Source organism: Hyperolius riggenbachi, chromosome 11 (genome assembly GCF_040937935.1).
Source record: "Hyperolius riggenbachi isolate aHypRig1 chromosome 11, aHypRig1.pri, whole genome shotgun sequence".
Classification (NCBI taxonomy): domain Eukaryota; kingdom Metazoa; phylum Chordata; class Amphibia; order Anura; family Hyperoliidae; genus Hyperolius; species Hyperolius riggenbachi.
The window spans coordinates 31,983,254-32,002,521 of NC_090656.1; the positions used below are offsets into that span (position 1 = coordinate 31,983,254).

Consider the following 19,268-nt stretch of genomic DNA (forward strand, 5'->3'; position numbering starts at 1 on the left):
CGCTGAGCATGGCAGTTAAATAGGGAGGGGAGGAGCTTACACACCTGACGCCAACATAAGTACGGCTGTCTCTCCTCCGAGCTGCAGGAACCGCTCCGCTATCATGTGACGTACTGCTGAGATCTCCCGGGAGAGGGCGGGGCTTCTTGCGCAAGAGGTGCGCCGCGTGCCTCGTGCTTCCGCTCTGCAGCTTGTGGATCGCTGCGCCAGCCGGTACCCGATACCAACTCCCATACGGGTCCTCATCAGCCTCCCGCCAAGTCTCGTAAAGTATAGTCCCCTAGTGCTCTCATGCTGTGTATATTCCAATGCCATGTACCCCATGACTGGTACACATACTTCCCAACTAAGAAAGAGGGACACTTAAGCCACGCCCCGTCACACCATAAAGATTTCATAAGAAATCATAAAGATTACCATAAAGATTTCATAAGAAAAATATGTTATTTTTTAATTTAAACCACACTGGTCCTTTCTATCCTTGTTCATTTTTCCTTCATATTAACATTTTAAAATTAGTAATATATCAATTTAAAGGATGGGTATAAAGTTTAGAGTCAAACACATTTTTAATACAGAAGTATATATATATATATATATATATATATATATATATATATATATATATAGGAAAAGGGACAAATGAGGAGGAAAGAGGGACAGGGCTCCTAAAGAGGGACTGTCTCTCCGAAAGAGGGACAGTTGGGAGCTATGTGTGTATATTCCATGTACCCCATGACTGGTACACCCTATATGTACTCCCCTGTGTACGCCCACGTAACCCCCATTTACTCCCCCATATCATGTACTCCCCATGTGACCCCCCTGGCAATGTACTCCCCCATGTACCCCAATGTCAAGTACCTCCTTGTACCCCCATTCCATGTACACCCTCTGTGTACCCCCTCCCGCCCATGTACCCCTATTCCACACACACCCTCCTGTACCATCAGTGTATACATATAACAGTTTTTGGACAAGTTTTAAAGGACTATTGTAGGGGGGAAAAGATATTAACTTACCCGGAGCTTCTAATGGTCCCCCGCAGATGTCCTGTGTGCACGCAGCAACTCACCGATGCTCCGGTTCACTTCTGGAACTTCCGACTTTAAAGTCGGAAAACCACTGCCCCAGCCGTGTCCTCGCTCCCGCTAATGTCACCAGGAGCGTACTGCGCAGGTGACCGTACTGGGCCTGTGCAATACACTCCTGGTGACATGAGCGGGAGCGAGGGCGCAGCCGTGCAGGCGCATTGGTGTTCTGACTTTAAAGTTGGAAATTCCAGAAGTGAACCTGAGGCGGGCACCAGAGCATCAGTGAGTGGCTGCACGGGCGCAGGATGTCTGCGGGGGACCATTAGAAACCCCAGTTAAGTTCAACTCTTTTTCCCCGTACCCCTCTACAGTAGTCCTTTAAGGGTCTGAACATTAATCTGTACACTCGTTTGATGTCTGGTCAGATCTTATTGCCCCATCATTACTTTTGTTAAACAATTAAACAGCAGTCTTCAGCAGACTGCATGGAACATTTCAGATAGGTAAAGGTCTGCACACCCAGGGCCGGAGAGCCTGTAGGGACCCCCAAGGTGTCCCTCCCCCATCTTAGCTGTTGCTCCCCAGGGACTCTGCAGAGTCTGTTAAGTTGGGAGGTGATTAGGGGAGGGTCAGCAGCCAGCTCAGGGGCCCAGGAGGGAAATTTAGCTGCAACAAAGGGCCTCTAATGACGCTTTTTGATTGGGGGGTGTCTGTTGGGGGGCCCCCAGGCTAATTTTGCCCTAGGGCCCAATTGTTACTTGAACCGGCCCTGTGCACACCGCACACCCATGACTGCTGTAGCCCGAAACCAGCGACCAGTCAGCCGAGAATCTTTAAAAAAATGTTTCCCAGGACGGTAAAAGAGCGATTACGGTTCTTATAGACCAGTCTGTCCTGGTGAATTGGCTTGGGTGGTAATCAATTTGTAACAAATGATGACAAACATTCGCTACATTCAAAGTACTCACATATGGCAAATTTTGCACCTCCTAATTTTGCGCTAACGATCCAATCGGCAGACCGTAGTTGTGCCGACTTTTAATTCCAATGTATTCCAACCACCTATATTGGCTGGGTCCTTATCGGAAGACCGCAAGGCACAGATGTCCTGGAACCTTAGACTTAGCCATCTAGGAATCTACAAACCCCAGCTGAACCGCGCCACAAGTGTGCTGGCTTTCCCAGCTGTCACTTCTTCCTTACTTTCCTTACCCATCATAGGTAGCTACAGGTACCCCTTAGTATTAGGTAGCCAGACGTACCCTCAACATTAAGTAGCTAGAGTTGCCCTCAAGTATTAAGTAGTTAAAGGAACCTCAATATTAAGTAGCTAGAGGTGTCCCCAAGTATTAAGTAGTTAAAGGAACCTCAATATTAAGTAGCTAGAGGTGTCCCCAAGTATTAAGTAGTTAAAGGAACCTCAATATTAAGTAGCTAGAGGTGTCCCCAAGTATTAGGTAGCTAGAGGTGCACCTGACTGAAGGGAGATCTCGTCAGTTGAATGCTGAGAGCTGGGTGAGTAGTCTTTTATCTATCTCATCAAGACTCTGCATAGGGAAGGAGGGAGGGGGCACTTGGGGAGGGGAGTGGGCCTCCTATCCATAATCAGTCGCCTGTAGGCACATGCCTACAGTGCCTTATGGTAAATCCGGCCCTGCTAATCCCCCACCCAACTTTAACCTCCACTGTAAGTGCCTAAAAAGATGACCCCCACCAAATACCTAATGTAAGTGTCTAATCTTAACCCCCCTGTAAGTGCCCAACACTAACCTAAAACCAGGCACCCAAATGACCAATGGTTGCGATAATTGGCTACAACCATTGTATTTTATGTAGTAACCGATCGGCTACTAACAGCATCGAGCGCCCAAATGACTGCCTGGGCACCCCATTACCGAAAGTTACATAGGCGTCTATTAGCCTGTTGCGGCACCCAATTGACTTGATTGGATTTTGCTATCTCCATGGAGTAGGAGAGCTTACCTACACAATTTCTTCAAAGTATTCAAAATCTGTTGGCCTTCATACTACATGGAAATGGTAAAATTGGCAAATCAAAAATTGGATGTGTGTGGGCCCCCGTACTATACAGCTGCAGTGAATTATACTGCACATTACAGGGCATATGGACTATTCTTAGACAACATACACTGGCTCCAAACACTGTAGGCCTCATTTTAAAGCAAAGCAATTATTATACCAGTATTTTATTTTTAGGATCTGGGAGCACAAAGCTGAGTAGAACTCCTGGTGAGAATTGTGGCCAGGACCCCAGCGCTGAGAGGTGAGAATATTTTACTGCATAAACCAAGTGATCAAGTTTGTTCATAGCAGAGATAACGATCCAGTGGAAGCGCTTGTGTCACTCATGTCATGTGACATTTCCTTGGTGTATTCATTAGTCTGTTATGTATGCTATAGCTATGATCTCTGCCATTTGCTATAATGACATTATTCCAGTGATTTCACAACTGTCTGTGCAGGAAATGAAGCATTTGTTTACAGGTAGGCTCAGACACACTATAAGCACTTTTCTAAGCGCTTGCGATTGATTAGCGCTTTCCGAGCGCTTTTTAAAAATCGGTCCCATTCACTATCATTAAAATCGCAGTAAAAATTGCCACGATCGTGTATGCATAATCAATCGCAAGCCCTCAGAAAAGCGCTTGTAGTGTGTCTGAGCCCGAAAAGATGATTTCACTTTCTCTCAGCCAGGCCTGGTTCACACATAAATCTGCACATTTGCGGTCCAGTACTGACCCGTCCTGTCGATTATGCATTCGTTTTCTATACGGTTTACCTGAGTGGACCGGAAATGTACACCTTTTATGTGTGAACACAAAACTGACGGGACCAGACTGAAAATGTACAGATTTATGTGTGACCACAACCATGGAAACACATAACAATACTGATGCCAACTGCCAAAAACTGAGAAGACAGGACTGGTCATCTTTTTATGTGTGATTCAAGCCTTGGAACATTTATGTAAGTAATGACAATGCAATTTTTTGTCCGTTTTGCCAGACTGCAACGGATCGCGAAAACTGGCAGTCACCGGATCCTATGTGACCACAGTAAGGCCCGGTTCACATTAGCGTTCCCTGTCCGGATCCGCCTGATCGGATCCGGACCGTATACTGTACAAACGGAACGTACGTACTGCATAGCTATGCAAAGGCTATGCGGACGTTCACACGCGTCCGTTCCGTACAGTACGGAGCCGGACTCCGGACACTTTTCCAACATGCGCTATTTTTTGGTCCGGCTCATCCGGCCCACGCACCCGGACCGGAGCCTGACTGCACCATCCGGAAACAGAAAACCAATGGGAAACGGAAGCACAGAACACACTGGCTACAAACACCTGACGTTCTACCCCACTTCCTATGCGTATTCTAGCGGCGATTTTGGATGGGGACACATGGGCCAAGCATTTTGGAGTGGAGCAGCAGTGACTTTTAACGTGCTGGAGCTGTTGGCAGTATGTCGGAGGTGGAGGTGAGGCCTATACAGCGGAGGACCTGATTCCACAGGTGCACCTTCTGCTGACCTTTCAGACCCCCAAATTTTTATTTATTTCTACTCTCTTTTGCCAAACGGATCCGGATCGCATCCTGATGTACACCTGATGCAACCTGATCGGATCCGGATCAGAACCGTACAGTTCCGATCCGGATCCGGTCAGGTCATCCGGTCCGTTTGGCAGAGAAACGCAAGAGTGAACGGGGCCTAAAGTGCTGGATACCTTGTACAGGTTGGGATTGCCTGACTCTGGATATGTACTTGAGAGTTAGGTTGTTTGAGAGTGCAAGCAACTGGAGCTTAATTATAATTAAGCAACTGGAGCTTAATTGTAACACTACCCCACCCCCGAGCAAATCCCAGCCCCCCCCCCCCCCCCCCTTCCCGAGCAAATGTACAGCAGCGTACAGCGGAAACCACTTACAAGAGCTACTGGCAATGGTCCACTACACTGCCTGCAGCTGCTGTGCTGCATCTACTCTCTACGTCTCCTGATGAGTGCATGTTACCCGATGCAGGTCAGGTGACACATCAGGGCCGTATGAGGAGCCAGCAAAGCAGCAGGCAGCTGTAGAAGTCAAGAGGTTCAGCGTCTGGAGAATTTGTAAGTGGCTTCAGCTGCGTGCTGCTCTGCAAAACGCCCACGTAGCTCTACCCACTAGCCTCCAGTTAGCCAAGACTTCCGGGACATCACTGTTATAGGATCTGTTCACACTTGTCGGCGTTCAACAAATCCAACCGCAATGCAAATATCCAACCTGCATGATAATTCCTGACAGCAGATTCATTTATCACAGATGCCTGGGGTGGAAACACATCTGCTTCAGACTCCAACCGGACTACAAGGCAGTATTGGAGTGGACACTCTAGTGTCTGCTCCGGCATGATGTGACCCGAGCCTGAAATTGTCTGGAAAGGAAAAGTTATCATGTGAATGACCCTTAAGGAGACTCAGAGATGGGTCAAGTGGCCATTATTTTTACTTACCCGGCGCTACCTCCAGCCCCATAAGCACGGATGTGTCCCCCACCGTCCTGAGCGCCTCCGCAATCTTCTCCAGTATTCGTCTCAGTGACATCAGCGGGGGGCCTTCTGTGCATGCGCAATCGCAGAAGACCTCGGCTGATGTCACTCAGTCAGACTGAGCCGAGTACTGGGGGTTCATTGCAGCTGAATGGAGGATTCCGTGAGGACGGCGAGGGATGCATCCATGCTTATGGGGCTGTAGGAAGCCTAAGATAAGTAAAAAAACGGCCACTTGACTCATCTCTGAGTCTCTTTAAAGTGTACCCAGGTGAACCTTGGGTCAAAAGTCAATACTTACCTAAGAAGAGGAAAGCCTCTGGATCCTGAGGCCTCCCACGCCGTCCTCCAGACTAGTGTTGTTGAGCGCGGACCTCCCAAAGGCATCCGACAAACCTTGTGACAGCGCTACCCTTCAAACACAAGTACGGCTGTACTGCATGCACGAGCGGCTCTGTGCTACTGTGCAGGCGTGACGAGGAGCATGGTCACGGTGTGCAGGAGGGTCTCGGTAAGGGCTTGTTCATTTTTTAACCGCCAGCGATTTTGAAAATCGCCCTAAAAGCGCTTGTGCATTGATTCCCTATGAGAGTGTTCACATCAGAGCGGTTCGATTCCGATCCGCACCAAAAAGCGTGGCCTGTACCATTTTTGGGGCGTTTTGCCTATAATAGAAGGTATAGGGAAATCAAAAAGCGTTTTGTATAGCGATTTCCTGAGCGATTCTATGAATAAATACATTGTATTAATTCATTTCGGGGTGAAAGAGTTCACTTCACTAATGTCAGGAAGTGCAAAAAAAATTGCACTGCAAAAGCGCTTAGAAAGCGCAAGGAAAGGAGATTTTAAAAATCGCAAAAAATTGCTCAGCACTTGAAAAAGCGCTGGCAATACATAATGTGAACATGGCCTAAATGTAGATTTTTTAACATGGAAAAGAAATTCCTGATGGAATTCAGAGTTTGGAGAGTTATAATGATGTGATGTTCCAGAATGTGATGACATGACGATGTTTGAATAAATGTTGTTATATATATTTTTGTTGAAGCATAAATGTAGTTTGTTGTTCATGGAAGAATAAGACATTCCCTGAAATTAAGCGTGTCTTTCGGAGAACATTTTTATTAGCCCGTCTTATATTCGGGGAAACACGGCAGCACGGAGCTGCTCATAGACAAGCAGCTTCTGCTTAGTGCGCAGACAGCCATACTCGCCCAGGGGCAACACGGCCGCGCTAGTGCACTGTATGGAGCGCAGCCACGAGGACATAACCAACAAGCCCTTATCCGATATGTCAGATTATGTAAAGTGCTGGCGATTTTCAAAATCGCCCTGAAAGCACTTGTGCAATGATTCTCTATGAGAAAGTTCACATCTGAGCGGTTTGTTTCCGATCCGCTCAGAAAAGCGGTGCATGGGCCATTTTCGAGGCGATTCCGCCTCAATGGAAGGTATAGGAAAACGCTCACAAAATCGCTTTGTGCAGCGATTGCATGAGCGTTTTTAAGAATAAATGCATTGTATCAAAAACGAATCGCTCTGCAAAAGCACTTAGAAAAGCGCTTAACAAAAACGTCCAACGCATATAAATTTAAAAAAAAAGCGTTGCCTGGCAGCCCTGGTGATCTAAACAGTACCAGTTGCCTGGCAAGGTATTAGAGGCAGAGGATCAGCAGGACAGCCTGGCAATGTGCATTGTTTAAAAGAAAATAAATATGGCAGACTCCATATCCCTCTCTCTTTAGTTGTCCTAGCAAAAATCCAAGCACAAACAGAACAAAATATGAAATGTACATTCGCTGCTATTAACATTGTCAGGGTCCATTTGTTTTGCTTATGATGTTCTAGTAATAATTTATCAGGGGACAGGGGTTCCCAAATTTCTCAACTGGTCCAGTAATTGCAGACTACTGAATTTACTGAACTTACTACAGCTTTGTGGGGGGTGCTACTGTTACAATGCAGAACAGGAGCTGAGTGTTTAGAGTGCAGTGTTCTCCCCAGGCTCTTTTAGCTGGGTGCTCCACCCGGCTAGTTTTGGTGAGCACCCGGCTGTCATCGGCTCACCTCCTCCTATGCTGTAAGCAGCATTGTGCAGAGAAGTACCGGCCCTCCATTCTTTCATGTCGCCCCACCCGCCTACCTTTTCATGCCACCCAGCTGGAAAAAAATTCTGGGGAGAACACTGGAGTGGTTTCATTTGAGCTCGAGCTTCTTGAAAATTCGACTCCATTTCCAGCCTGAAGCAGATGTAGGGTCACCTGTTGGCTACAGACACAGTCCCTTTCTTCTAGATGGCATCAGTTGAAAATCAGGAGAACTGTGATCATGTGACCAGCAGGACAACTGTGATCATGTGACCAGACCGATCTGTCAGTAATAGGCATGTGGCTGTTTTATTACACTTGCAATGTGTTTAGATGAAAGGAGCTGTAACTTGCCTGGACTCAGGCATCAAATGTCTCCAGCTTTTAAGTCCAAGAAAGTTCATGTTGATATGACGGCCTCAAGGGATCCATTCCCTCCTGCAGTATCACTGCCTCCGTTACGCACCTCTTCAGATCACTAAATCTGTAACTATTTATATATACTGTTTATAAAAAATCGACATTCTTGACTCCAATTTTCAAGAAATACATGATTTTAGGGCACTGATGTGTTAGGCTGTCAGCCAATTAACAGCTAATCCGACCGCAGCTGCTTCTCCAATCTGACTTCACTGAGCTGGGAGCAGTGGGGAGCTGGACCTTAGCTGGAGCCTAGCACTAGAGGATGGCAGCTTTACCATCATAGAGGCAGAGGAGGCATGTGAAAGGGCCTTTATTACAATTTTTCAAGGCCAGATTTATGCTTTTTCTGCCCCAGGCCAAACATGTTGGCGCTACCCTCCATAGGTAGCAGCGCCCCTCTCATTGCACTTGTAGCCCCCTCTTCCATGTGTATCATCCATGTACAGCAGTCCCCTCTTCCATATACAGTAGCGCCCTTTTCATTCCACTTGTAGCCCCCTCTTCCATGTGTATTATCCATGTACAGCAGCCCCTCTCCTTCCATGTGCAGCCCTCTCTTCCATGTGTATCATCCATGTACAGCAGCCCCTCCCCTTCCATGTGCAGCCCCCTCTTCCATGTGTATCATCCATGTACAGCAGCCCCTTCCATTACATGTGCAGCCCCCTCTTCCATGTGTATCAGCCATGTACAGCAGCCCCTCCCATTACATGTGCAGCCCCCTCTTCCAAGTGTATAAGCCATGTACAGCAGCCCCTCCCATTCCATGTGCAGCCCCCTCTTCCATGTGTAATATCCATGTACAGCAGCCCCTCCCATTCCATGTGCAGCCCCCTCTTCCATGTGTATTATCCATATACAGCAGCCCCTCCCATTCCATGTGCAGCCTCCTCTTCCATGTGTAATATCCATGTACAGTAGGCCCCTCCCATTCCATGTGCAGCCCCCTCTTCCATGTGTATCTTCCATGTACAGCAGCCCTCTCGCATTCTATGTGCAGCCCCCTTTTTCCATGTGTAACATCCATGTACCGCAGCCCCTCCCATTCCATGTGCAGCCCCCTCTTCCATGTGTATCATCCATGTACAGCAGCCCCTCCCATTCCATGTGCAGCCCCCTCTTCCATGTGTATCATCCATGTACAGCAGCCCCTCCCATTCCATGTGCAGCCCCCTCTTCCATGTGTATCATCCATGTACAGCAGCCCCTCCCATTCCATGTGCAGCCCCCTCTTCCATGTGTATCTTCCATGTACAGCAGCTTCCTCCCATTCCATGTGCAGCCCCCTCTTCCATGTGTAACATCCATGTACAGCAGCCCCTCCCATTCCATGTGTAACATCCATGTACAGCAGCCCCTCCCGTTCCATGTGCAGCCCCCTCTTCCATGTGTATCATCCATGTACAGCAGCCCCTCCCATTCCATGTGCAGCCCCCTCTTGCATGTGTATCATCCATGTACTGCAACCCATCCCATTCCATGTGCAGCCCCCTCTTCCATGTGTATCTTCCATGTACAGCAGCCCTCTCGCATTCCATGTGCAGCCCCCTCTTCCATGTGTATCACCCATGTACAGCAGCCCCTCCCATTCCATGTGCAGCCTCCTCTTCCATGTGTATCATCCATGTACAGCAGCTTCCTCCCATGTGCAGCCCCCTCTTCCATGTGTATCATCCATGTACAGCACCCCCCCCATTCATGTACAGCTTCCTTGGGCATCAGTTTCTCTTTTTCATTTTTCACGTGTAACTCCTCATGTGCAGCCTCCTCTTTCATATGTAGCAACCCATGTCCGGGTGCCCCCTTGGGCTGCATTCACCCAAGGCCCAGACCTTTGTGGCCTTTTCAATAATTCGGCCCTGCAGATATTAACAAAGAATAAGAATCAATAAAACCCCAACTAAGGCCCAGTGCACCCCAAAAACCTCTAGCAGACCCACAAAACGCTAGAGGTTTTTGAAGCAGATTTCAGAGCGATTCTAGGCATGTTTAGAGAGGTTTTCTAAACATGCCTAGCGTTTTTTGGAGCGTTTTTGTGCAGCAGATGTCATATATTGTTACAGTAAACTGTTACTCAACAGCTTCTGTAACAAAAACACCTGGAAAACCGCTCTGATCTAGCGTCTTTCAGAGCTGTTTTCCACTTTCCAATACTTTAACATTGAGGCAGAAACACCTCCAAAATCTAAAAACTGCTGCAGCCCGGGAGTTTGCGTTTGTGGAAAAAACAAGCCGCTCTGGTGTGCGCCTTCCCATTCACTTTCATTAGCCAAGCGGTCTTCCCCCTGCAAGCGTTTAAGAAAATGCTTCAGAACCGCTCTGGTGTGCACCAGCCCTCACTACATATAAACAGATCATAGAGAGAAGGACTACGGTAGTTGTTACATAGACATCTCTAAGCAACTTTCACCTCTCCATACCACCAATCAAGCAGGACATTATCAGTAGTCTGCAGCTGCTGCTCAGTGCTTAGGTGTATTAAATCCCTCCTCATTTTTGCAAGGGAAACATTTGTTTTGTGATGTTTATTAAAAAAAAACAACTTAAAACACTGATACTTACCTATAAGGGATTGTCAGGTCACATGACTCATCCTTCCAAATGAACCACCAGACTCCTCCTAGCACTTATTGAGAGCCTTGCTGTCACCTTTCCTATCCTCCTGGCCACACCTCCATCCACAAGGCCACAGCAATAGGGGGACTGAGTACTACTTTAAAGGGAATCTGAAGGGAAAAAAAACTTATGATATAATGATTTGCACGTTTAGTACTGCTAAGAAATAAAACATTAGCAGCAGAGATATGAGTTCCAGTACAGAAAGAGTTACAGGAAACCACAGCGAAATAAAAGAAAAAGTTTTATACATACCTTGAGCTTCCTCCAGCCTCATCTGCTCCCACGCCGCCGTCCTCTGCTGTCTGCAGCTCCAGTACCGGGTCCCGTCACTGCTGTCAGTCGCGGCCAGTCTGCCGTAAGAGAAGTGCGCTCCTTTGCGTATCTCTCCAGCAGCCACTGGAGAGATACGTAGAGGGTACACTTCTCCTGCGTAGACTGGCCTTGACTGGCTGAAGTGACGGGACCCGATACTCGAGCTGCAGACGCAGAGAGCTCTGTCTTCTGAAGCTTATTATCTCAAGCATCTGTCACTGTATTTTGTTTTTTCTGCAGATGAAAGTTCAAAAGGTTATTAGCCTGCTCTGTGAAATCATTTAGAATGCTGAGTGTAGTGAGTAGACTGCAAATATTAGAGAATAATGCAATGTTATAAAATAAAAAACTATATAACTGAAAATAATGTTCTATTAATTATCCGTACTACACATACAATTCATGATATCATAATTAATTTTTTTTTGCTTCAGTGTAACTTTAAATGGATATGTGTTTTTATGTCATTTAGGTGATGGCATCGGACAGACAGGCGGAGACAGTGCTTGGGAATACGATGCAGGAAGTGGATGTGCCGAGCGATTGTCCAAGCTCCTCAGAGGACAGTCACTATATTCTTGTGCATGAAGATGAAGAGTGTTCTATATGGACACTTGCAGAGACGCAGAAGGAACCCATGACGGCTGCCAATGAGAAAATCCAGGAAGTGGTTACCCAGGATGTGGGCGACAAACAAACAATATCCGGGGTGCGCCTTGAGTCCCGTGAAAGCTTCACCCAAGTTCTTATCTGCAGTGATCGAGACATCAACTTTTCAGCAAATAAATGCAAAAGTCAAATCTCCTTACATAAAGACTGCGTGGGGGGTGGACTGTCATTATTCAGAGGGACCCAAGGCGTTCAACATGGGGTCTCTTTGGTTTGGAACACCAATCAAATCTTAAATAATTGCATGCTGGCTGGACCTTCTATACAGACAAAGCCAGTGAGCAAAAAGCCCAAAAAGAATACAAGTCTGAGTTGTGGAGTGGCGAGTTCCCGGGAGCCCTCTGCTGACCCCTCCTGGCCTCAAGTGAATATAACAAGTAGCAGCAGTGAAAATGGCAACCTAGGTATTGTCTCAGCTGTGCCATCATCACAATAAAAATGTTAACATTGAAAGTGGACCTGAACTCTTTCACAGCACAGAAGGAAAACATAGAGAAATGCACCCTGTATGTATTTACAGAGTTTAGCCCCCTCACCTGTGACTATTCACAAGTTATAATTTGATCTCTCAGCTGTGTCAGCTGGCTGCCTCGGTAGAGCAGCTAAATCGTAAACATAAACGTAAACATAGGATGTTAACTTCCTTATCAGTAATCCCTAGACATGCTCGGGATGGAAATCCGTAGCTCAATGCGGTAATCCCGTGCCTGTGTGAGTTATATGCATGCAGATCCCTTTGTGGTATGTTTTTATTTCTTGTTTTTAGAGTCTAAACACTTGTGAAAAAAATTGCATGGCTTTTAGACCCTAAATCTGGAAATAATCATAACGTCAGGGAGGTTAACCTTATTTCTGCTTTTAATGAAAGCAGGAAGTAGACACACTTCAGATTTATTGCAGGATTTCTGTACACTGTAACAAAGAAATGTTTTCCTTGAAAGGTTTCAATGCTGTTGCTCATCTTTTAGAGCAGAGAGGAAGTTCGGAGTTCAGGTCCGCTTTAAAATACATACACATAAGATGTACATTTGTCCCAGAGTACAATGTAAATGTAAATTACTTCGCTCTTATGTTGCTGTCACTAAAGGTACCCATTAATGGTACAATCTTTATTAAACCGCCATATTTTCAATTAGGTTATTTAGACCCTATTGTATGAAAACAGAAAAGCTGGTGGCCCCAATCAATCCTAAACGATTGCATTTTTCGATGTTTCCTGAAAGATATGGTCAATCAGAGTGGAAGATTTTGCCATAGAATCTATAAACACATATGTAGAGCCAGGGGGGTGGAGTCGGAGTTGAGGGGTCAGAGCAAATTTTGGGTATTTGGAGTTGGCGGTTTCATAAACGGATGATTTTTTTTGTACCACTCCACAGCCCTGTGTAGAGCCAAATCAAATAAACTGCCATGGATGCGGCAAAGCAACCAATGAAACAAAAGACATCCATATAGCAATGAACAAGTCAAAGAAACAATTTTCCAATGTTCCAAAATGTATTAGGGACTTATTGTTGAAAATATAAACAGGATTATTACCTAAACTGCAGTATAGTAAAACAACCTCAAGATGTCACTGCAGTGTTCTCCCCAGGCTCTTTTAGCAGGGTGCTCCACCCGGCTAATTTTGGTGACCACCCGGCTGTCATCGACTCACCTCCTCATTCTTTTCCTATGCTATAAGCAATGCTACATTCACCAGTCGCACCCCACCCGGCTACTTTTTCATGCCACCTAGCTGGGAAAAAATTCTGGGGAGAACACTGCACTGTGTGTAAATTGTGATGATCTTTATGGGATTGTTATTTCCTGTACTCTCTCTGTGTTCCTATCTGTTCTAAGTAAGCTGCATTTCCTGATGTTTCCTGATGGTGGTGTATAATATATTGTATCTCTTCATGTTTTTCTGCACTGAAGAGCTCTAACTTGTTATACTGGGTGGCTATCTGCCTGTTCTGAACACTGCTCCATTACGTGTCACTGTGTAAAAACAATTACAAACACTGCAGGGGTGACAAAAAGCAGCCAATCATATAATAATGATGACAATACACATAATCATAGTTTGTGACGTCTCAATCTAACGCTGTAAGTTTAGCAGCAGCCCCAATATGGTAAATAAATCATATAAAAACACGCCACCAAGGGTTAACTCACATGGGCAATACCAAAATTTCACAAGTATGGTAACCAGTGAACCCATGAACTAGCATGAATAAAGGTCTGCTTAGTCGATAGCAGTGACAAGATCCCAGTGGTAAGAGGCCCTTTTTTCATGCTGGTTCATGGTTCGTTCATTACTAAAGGGATGTCTTTTCATTTTACTTCATAGAAACTATAACAACTGGTTTAGATACAATCATAAGTTGGATTCTTTGATGCTGTGAATCGATTAAATATGTATGTACACCTATTGCAGTTACTTCCAGTATATACACATATTGCAGTTACTTCCAGTATGTACACCTATTGCAGTTACTTCCAGTATATACACATATTGCAGTTACTTCCAGTATGTACACCTATTGCATTTACTTCCAGTATATACACATATTGCAGTTACTTCCAGTATGTACACCTATTGCAGTTACTTCCAGTATTTACACATATTGCAGTTACTTTACTGTATGTACACCTATTGCAGTTACTTCCAGTATAGACATATATTGCAGTTGCTTCCAGTATATTCACATATTGCAGTTACTTCCAGTATACACTCACCTAAAGGATTATTTGGAACGCCATACTAATATGGTGTTTGACCCCCCCCCCCCCTCCCGCCTTCAGAACTGCCTTGATTCTATGTGGCATTGATTCAACAAGGTGCTAAAAGCATTCTTTAGAAATGTTGGCCCATATTGATAGGATAGCATCTTGCAGTTAGTTGATGGAGATTTGTGGGATGCACATCCAGGGCACAAAGCTCCCGTTCCATCACATCCCAAAGATGCTCTATTGGGTTGAGATCTGGTGACTGTGGGGGCCATTTTAGTACAGTGAACCCATTGTCATGTTCAAGAAACCAATTTGAAATGGTTCGAGCTTTGTGACATGGTGCATTATCCTGCTGGAAGTAGCCATCAGAGGATGGGTACATGGTGGTCATGAAGGGATGGACATGGTCAGAAACAATGCTCAGGTAGCCTGTGGCATTTAAACGATGCCCAATTGGCACTAAGGGGCCTTAAGTGTGCCAAGAAAACATCCCCCACACCATCACACCACCACCACCATTCAGCAACACAAATAACAAATATACATAGTTCTTGAGTAGTTTAAAGCGAAATGAAACCCAGCATTTCTTGTTTGCTCTAAAAAAATATTTACAGCATATTATATACAACCAGCATTTTTTTTACTAGACCAGCATTCAAAGGGTTACACACAGGGCTGGAAAGTTCAGTGCAGAGAAAGCTGGACGCATCCGAAGTGGAGATAATGTTATCTTGTGTTTACTTGTTTCAAGTGAGGAATGTGACACATTCTCTGACTGTGGAGAAGCTGCTGGACACGGAGAGACACTCAAAGCATTTCTGCCTTTAATACATAATGAATAAAATCAGTTATGAATAAAATGCAAAGTCAGCTCACAAAGCAAAAAACTGTACTTTTGGGAACCTATAATTTCTAAATGAATAATAATGCCGATGCACAAATGCAAATATGATAACCGTATGGCATATAAAAAGTAGGAAAACATGGTTTTATTGAATATTATGTCAGGGTTTTATACCACTTTAAAATATCAGCAATACTGGTACATGTGCATTTGATAAAATACTGCAGAAGCAGGAAACACTAGGGGGAGGACATTGCCCTTACGATCTTACACTGATGCTAAAATGTATTCGGTGTCTATAATAAACCTGTTCCACTTGTGTCTTCCAGGTGATATTGCTCAACACGTAAGCATGAATAACATCTTCCGGCTGCTCAGCACTGTGGACCCATCAGCTGCGGAAGTCACAATGCCGGCCAGTCCATATGGGGAGAAGCGGCCCGTCATTCAGCCCAGCGGGCCAGCACCGAACGCCGCAGAGGGTCAGCTGACTGTCTCCAGCGATACCGCCAAGACGAGGTCCAGGAATAAGAAGTGTAAGGGCCAAGTTACTCAGCAGATACAGCATCGGAAAATGAAAGCAAAGTTTGACCTCTTGAGAAACAGCATTCCGGACCTTGTGTCGGTGCCAGACGCCTCCCAGGCTCGTATACTGCAAAGTGCTATTACTTATATCAGATACCTCAGCGATGAGGTGCAGAAGGAGAAGAGTAAGCTGATGGTGTAGACAAGATCTTCCTAGAGAGAATGAGCCACCCGAGTCCAGCTCATGCATAGAACTCCGCCCATCCATCCACGCAGATATGTATTACTGGGACTGCTCCTCCCACCTCCCAACTAGCTAGTTTGTGTAAGTGTTACTTTTGTAAACGGTAGCTAAATATCTGGATTGTGACATTATTAGTCTGCTCACATGCCCTGTACTGCTGAGGCGAGGCCAGACCATCTTTTTTTCCACTGGCAGTGCCTTCTGTGAGCTGCTACTCGTCCGCCTCTTGGTGTGGTCTACAGTAGGTCCTCAAATTACTGAGTTAATGCCGCTTTAGGCATAATTCACATTACGGCCTGTGGTGCGCCGGCAGCGCCCAAATTCCTAGTGCCATTTTTCCCTGACTTTTGCCTAGTAACACATTTGGAGGAGCCAATTACAGATCAGTCAGAATTCCGGTGTCTTATGTAGAATTGTCATGGTACCATTTGGAAAATGCCTGGATGTAGCTTTGCTGACTCATGCCTTGTGTTAGACATTTGACCAATATATCAGGTTTAAAGCTCTGTACATACACTCAACTGCCATTGCCCCGAAAAGAGCAAGTAACAATGGGTTGGCTTTGAATAATTTGAAAGAAGGGTACTGATGACAGTAAAAGACAGGGATTATCGCCCATGTAGACCGATTCATCCTAACGCAACGGTTTGGACGATTATCTGTGTTAGTTGTTCATGTCAAATGATAACAAACGATTCCTCCATCCAAACAACTCACGTGTGGCTTATTACTCACTTCCGGGTCTCCAGTTTACCGATTACACTAATGATCCGATAGGAAGACTGCTATTCAATTCAAACGTGCGCCGATGTCGCTCGTTCACCGCAAAACATCGGCGATCGCTAGTTTTACCCCAGTGATTAAGTGTGGAAATGAAGCTTAAAGTGAATGGGAACTGCATTTAAAAAATGAGAAAGATACTTACCCAAGGAGAGGGAAGGCTCTGGGTCCTATAGAACCTTCCGGCTCCTCTCCTGGTCCCCTCGATCCGGTGCTGGCTCGCCCGGTAGCAGTATTTGACTAAATTAGTCAAATACTGCTTTATCCGGCCGAAGGAGGCTTCAGAAATCTTCAGGGAGCCGAGTGCTCCTGAAGAAGGGCGGCCCTGTACTGCGCCTGCACAAGCACACTCTCTTGCACGCGCACGTCTGTGCAGTATGGAGCCGCACGTCTCCCGAAGACTTCCAAATACCCTTTCGGCGGGGGATTGAAACGGGGGGGGGAGCCAGCACAGGATAGAGGGCTCCGAGAGAGGAGACGGAAGGCTCTATACAACCCAGAGCCTTCCCTCTCCTTAGGTAAGTATTTGCTTCATTTTTTAAAGAAAAGCGGTTCCCATTCACTTATATTTCTACTGCTGGTATGGCAGCCATGACTGCCTGTTATTTACTGTTTTGTTTTCTTTATGACGGAGAAACATTTTTGTTGTGAGATAAATCTAGAAAGCCATTTACAATTTTTCGTTTTAGTTTTGGACGGTGTAGGAAGGGTTTGAATCTCTGTGAGGTCTCAAACCCACTAGAAGCCTTTTCTAAGAGCTGGTGATTTGAAAAAGCTCTTGGTAATGCAATGCTATGGGGGATTTTTATAAAATCACATCGCTCAAGTGGGATCACACCTATAGCACTACATTAGCAAGCGCTTTTCAAATAGCAAAGTGCTCAGAAAAGCGCTCCAAGTGGGTTCCAGCCCTCAGGTTGTTTTTTTCTTTACTGTGTTATCCTACCTGGAAGAATACACCTTACTTCCTGTCCATAGTGACATCACAGGAAGTAAAGGGTGAAGACTTCATCAAGAGGAACACAGACAGCAATAAGACCAGGATAGGGGCTCTAATCCTTCCTGCATTCTCTGGCTGGAGTTCTAATTTAAAAGAAACCTGTAGGGATAATACATTAAATAGAGTCCAGCGGGCACACGGTTTATGGATTCCAGTGACAAAGTCTGCATGTTCAGGCAGAAGTCATGCTGTAACTACCCAGCAAACTTAAGGGGTTATCTTGCATGTTCTAAAAAACAGACTGACACTTACCTGGGGCTTCTATCGGCCCCCTGCAGCTGGAATGTCCCCCGCCGTCCTTCTCTGATGCTCCGCTCTCCGCCGCCGGCACCGACGTAATTATTCATCTGACTAGACAAATAGAACTAGTGTACTGTGTATATAGACGAATAGAACTGCAGCTGCGTGGCCGCACGCATGCTCGCTCCCTCGCGCGTCATCAGGCGCTTACTGTGCAGACACAGTATGACGTTTTCTTGTACTGTGCCTGTGCAGTAAGCACCCAATGACACGCAACAGCTGCGCAGCCGCAGTAGACGAATAATTATGCCTGTGCCGGCGGCGGGGAACGGAGCATTGGAGGAGGACGGCGCGGGACATTCCAGCTCCAGGGGGCCAATAGAAGCCCCAGGTAAGTGACAGTTTTCGTTTTTTAGAACATGCAAAAGAACCCCTTTAATGTGCTTTAAACCAGTTTGAGAAGAGAAGAAAGCTTATTGTACGATTCTGATCCAGTTCTGTATAAAGAAGAAACGTAACCTTTTAAAAGCTTGCAATAAAACCATGTCCAGTTAGTCATTAAAGGGACCCTGAGTAGTGGCTAAAAAATGAAATCTGGACTTACTTGGGGCATTTCTCCAGCTCATCGGAGCCTGAAAGGTCCACCGGCATCCTCTGGGTCCCTTCTGTGATCCAATCGGGCGACTTCAGCTGAAGTCGCTTGTGCACCGCGTCAGTCGCCGTATGAATCCTGCTCATGCTCGGTTCTCTAAAGACTGAACCCCGCATGCACAGGGGGCACGCTCATGCAACTTCAGCAGAAGTATCCGGATTACCAGAGCTGGCAGCGGGACCATGGAAGGGAAGAAGAGTATGCCGGGGGACCTTGCGGGCTGCGGGGGGTTGTAGGAGGCCCCAGGTAAGTCCAGATTTCATTTTCTAGCTACTACTCAGGGTCCTTTTAGAGGTATTACAGCAATCAACGTTTGTTGGTTTAATGTCTGCAATATCGGGCAAAATTCCATTTATTTCAGTTATTCAACTTAAAAGGTGTAACTAATATATAAACTAGACCCCATACATGCAAAGTGAGATATTTCAAACCTTTATTTTGTTATCATTGTGATACTTATGGCTTACAGCTTATGAGAACTCTAAAATCAAAATCTCAGACCGTTAGAATATTGTGAATAGTCTAGGCTCAAAGTGTCAGACTCTAATCAGCTAATTCATCCAAAACACCTGCAAA

The 19,268-nt window shown here is 45.7% G+C and overlaps 2 protein-coding genes across 3 annotated transcripts in view; one reads left to right on the forward strand and one right to left on the reverse strand.

Annotated features, from left to right (window-relative positions):
- The window catches only part of LOC137537598 (uncharacterized), a 41,417-nt gene extending 41,168 nt beyond the window's left edge, over nt 1–249 (reverse strand). The window contains exon 1 of the mRNA XM_068259477.1: nt 45–249. Coding sequence (XP_068115578.1) covers nt 45–246 — 202 coding nt within the window. The 5' untranslated portion in view covers nt 247–249. The remainder of the gene's footprint in view (nt 1–44) is intronic.
- LOC137537600 (uncharacterized) lies at nt 49–16,930 on the forward strand. Of its 2 annotated transcripts, none has more exons than XM_068259480.1 (4): nt 49–270; nt 3,252–3,318; nt 11,496–12,096; nt 15,581–16,930. In XM_068259480.1, the coding sequence occupies exons 3-4, from the start codon at nt 11,499–11,501 to the stop codon at nt 15,976–15,978; spliced, it is 996 nt and encodes a 331-aa protein (XP_068115581.1). In that variant the 5' UTR covers nt 49–270; nt 3,252–3,318; nt 11,496–11,498; the 3' UTR covers nt 15,979–16,930. The 2 variants fall into 2 exon arrangements, with proteins under 2 accessions (XP_068115581.1, XP_068115582.1); XM_068259481.1 differs by having other exon boundaries at nt 49–265.
- The last annotated feature ends 2,338 nt before the right edge of the window (nt 16,931–19,268 follow it).

Excerpts from the sequence above, each read along its gene's own strand:
- LOC137537600 (XM_068259480.1), top strand. The coding sequence starts at position 11,499 with ATGGCATCGGACAGACAGGCGGAGACAGTGCTTGGGAATACGATGCAG. Across the intron at positions 12,097-15,580 it reads CAGTGAAAATGGCAACCTAG|GTGATATTGCTCAACACGTA; the intron begins GTATTGTCTCAG and ends TGTGTCTTCCAG.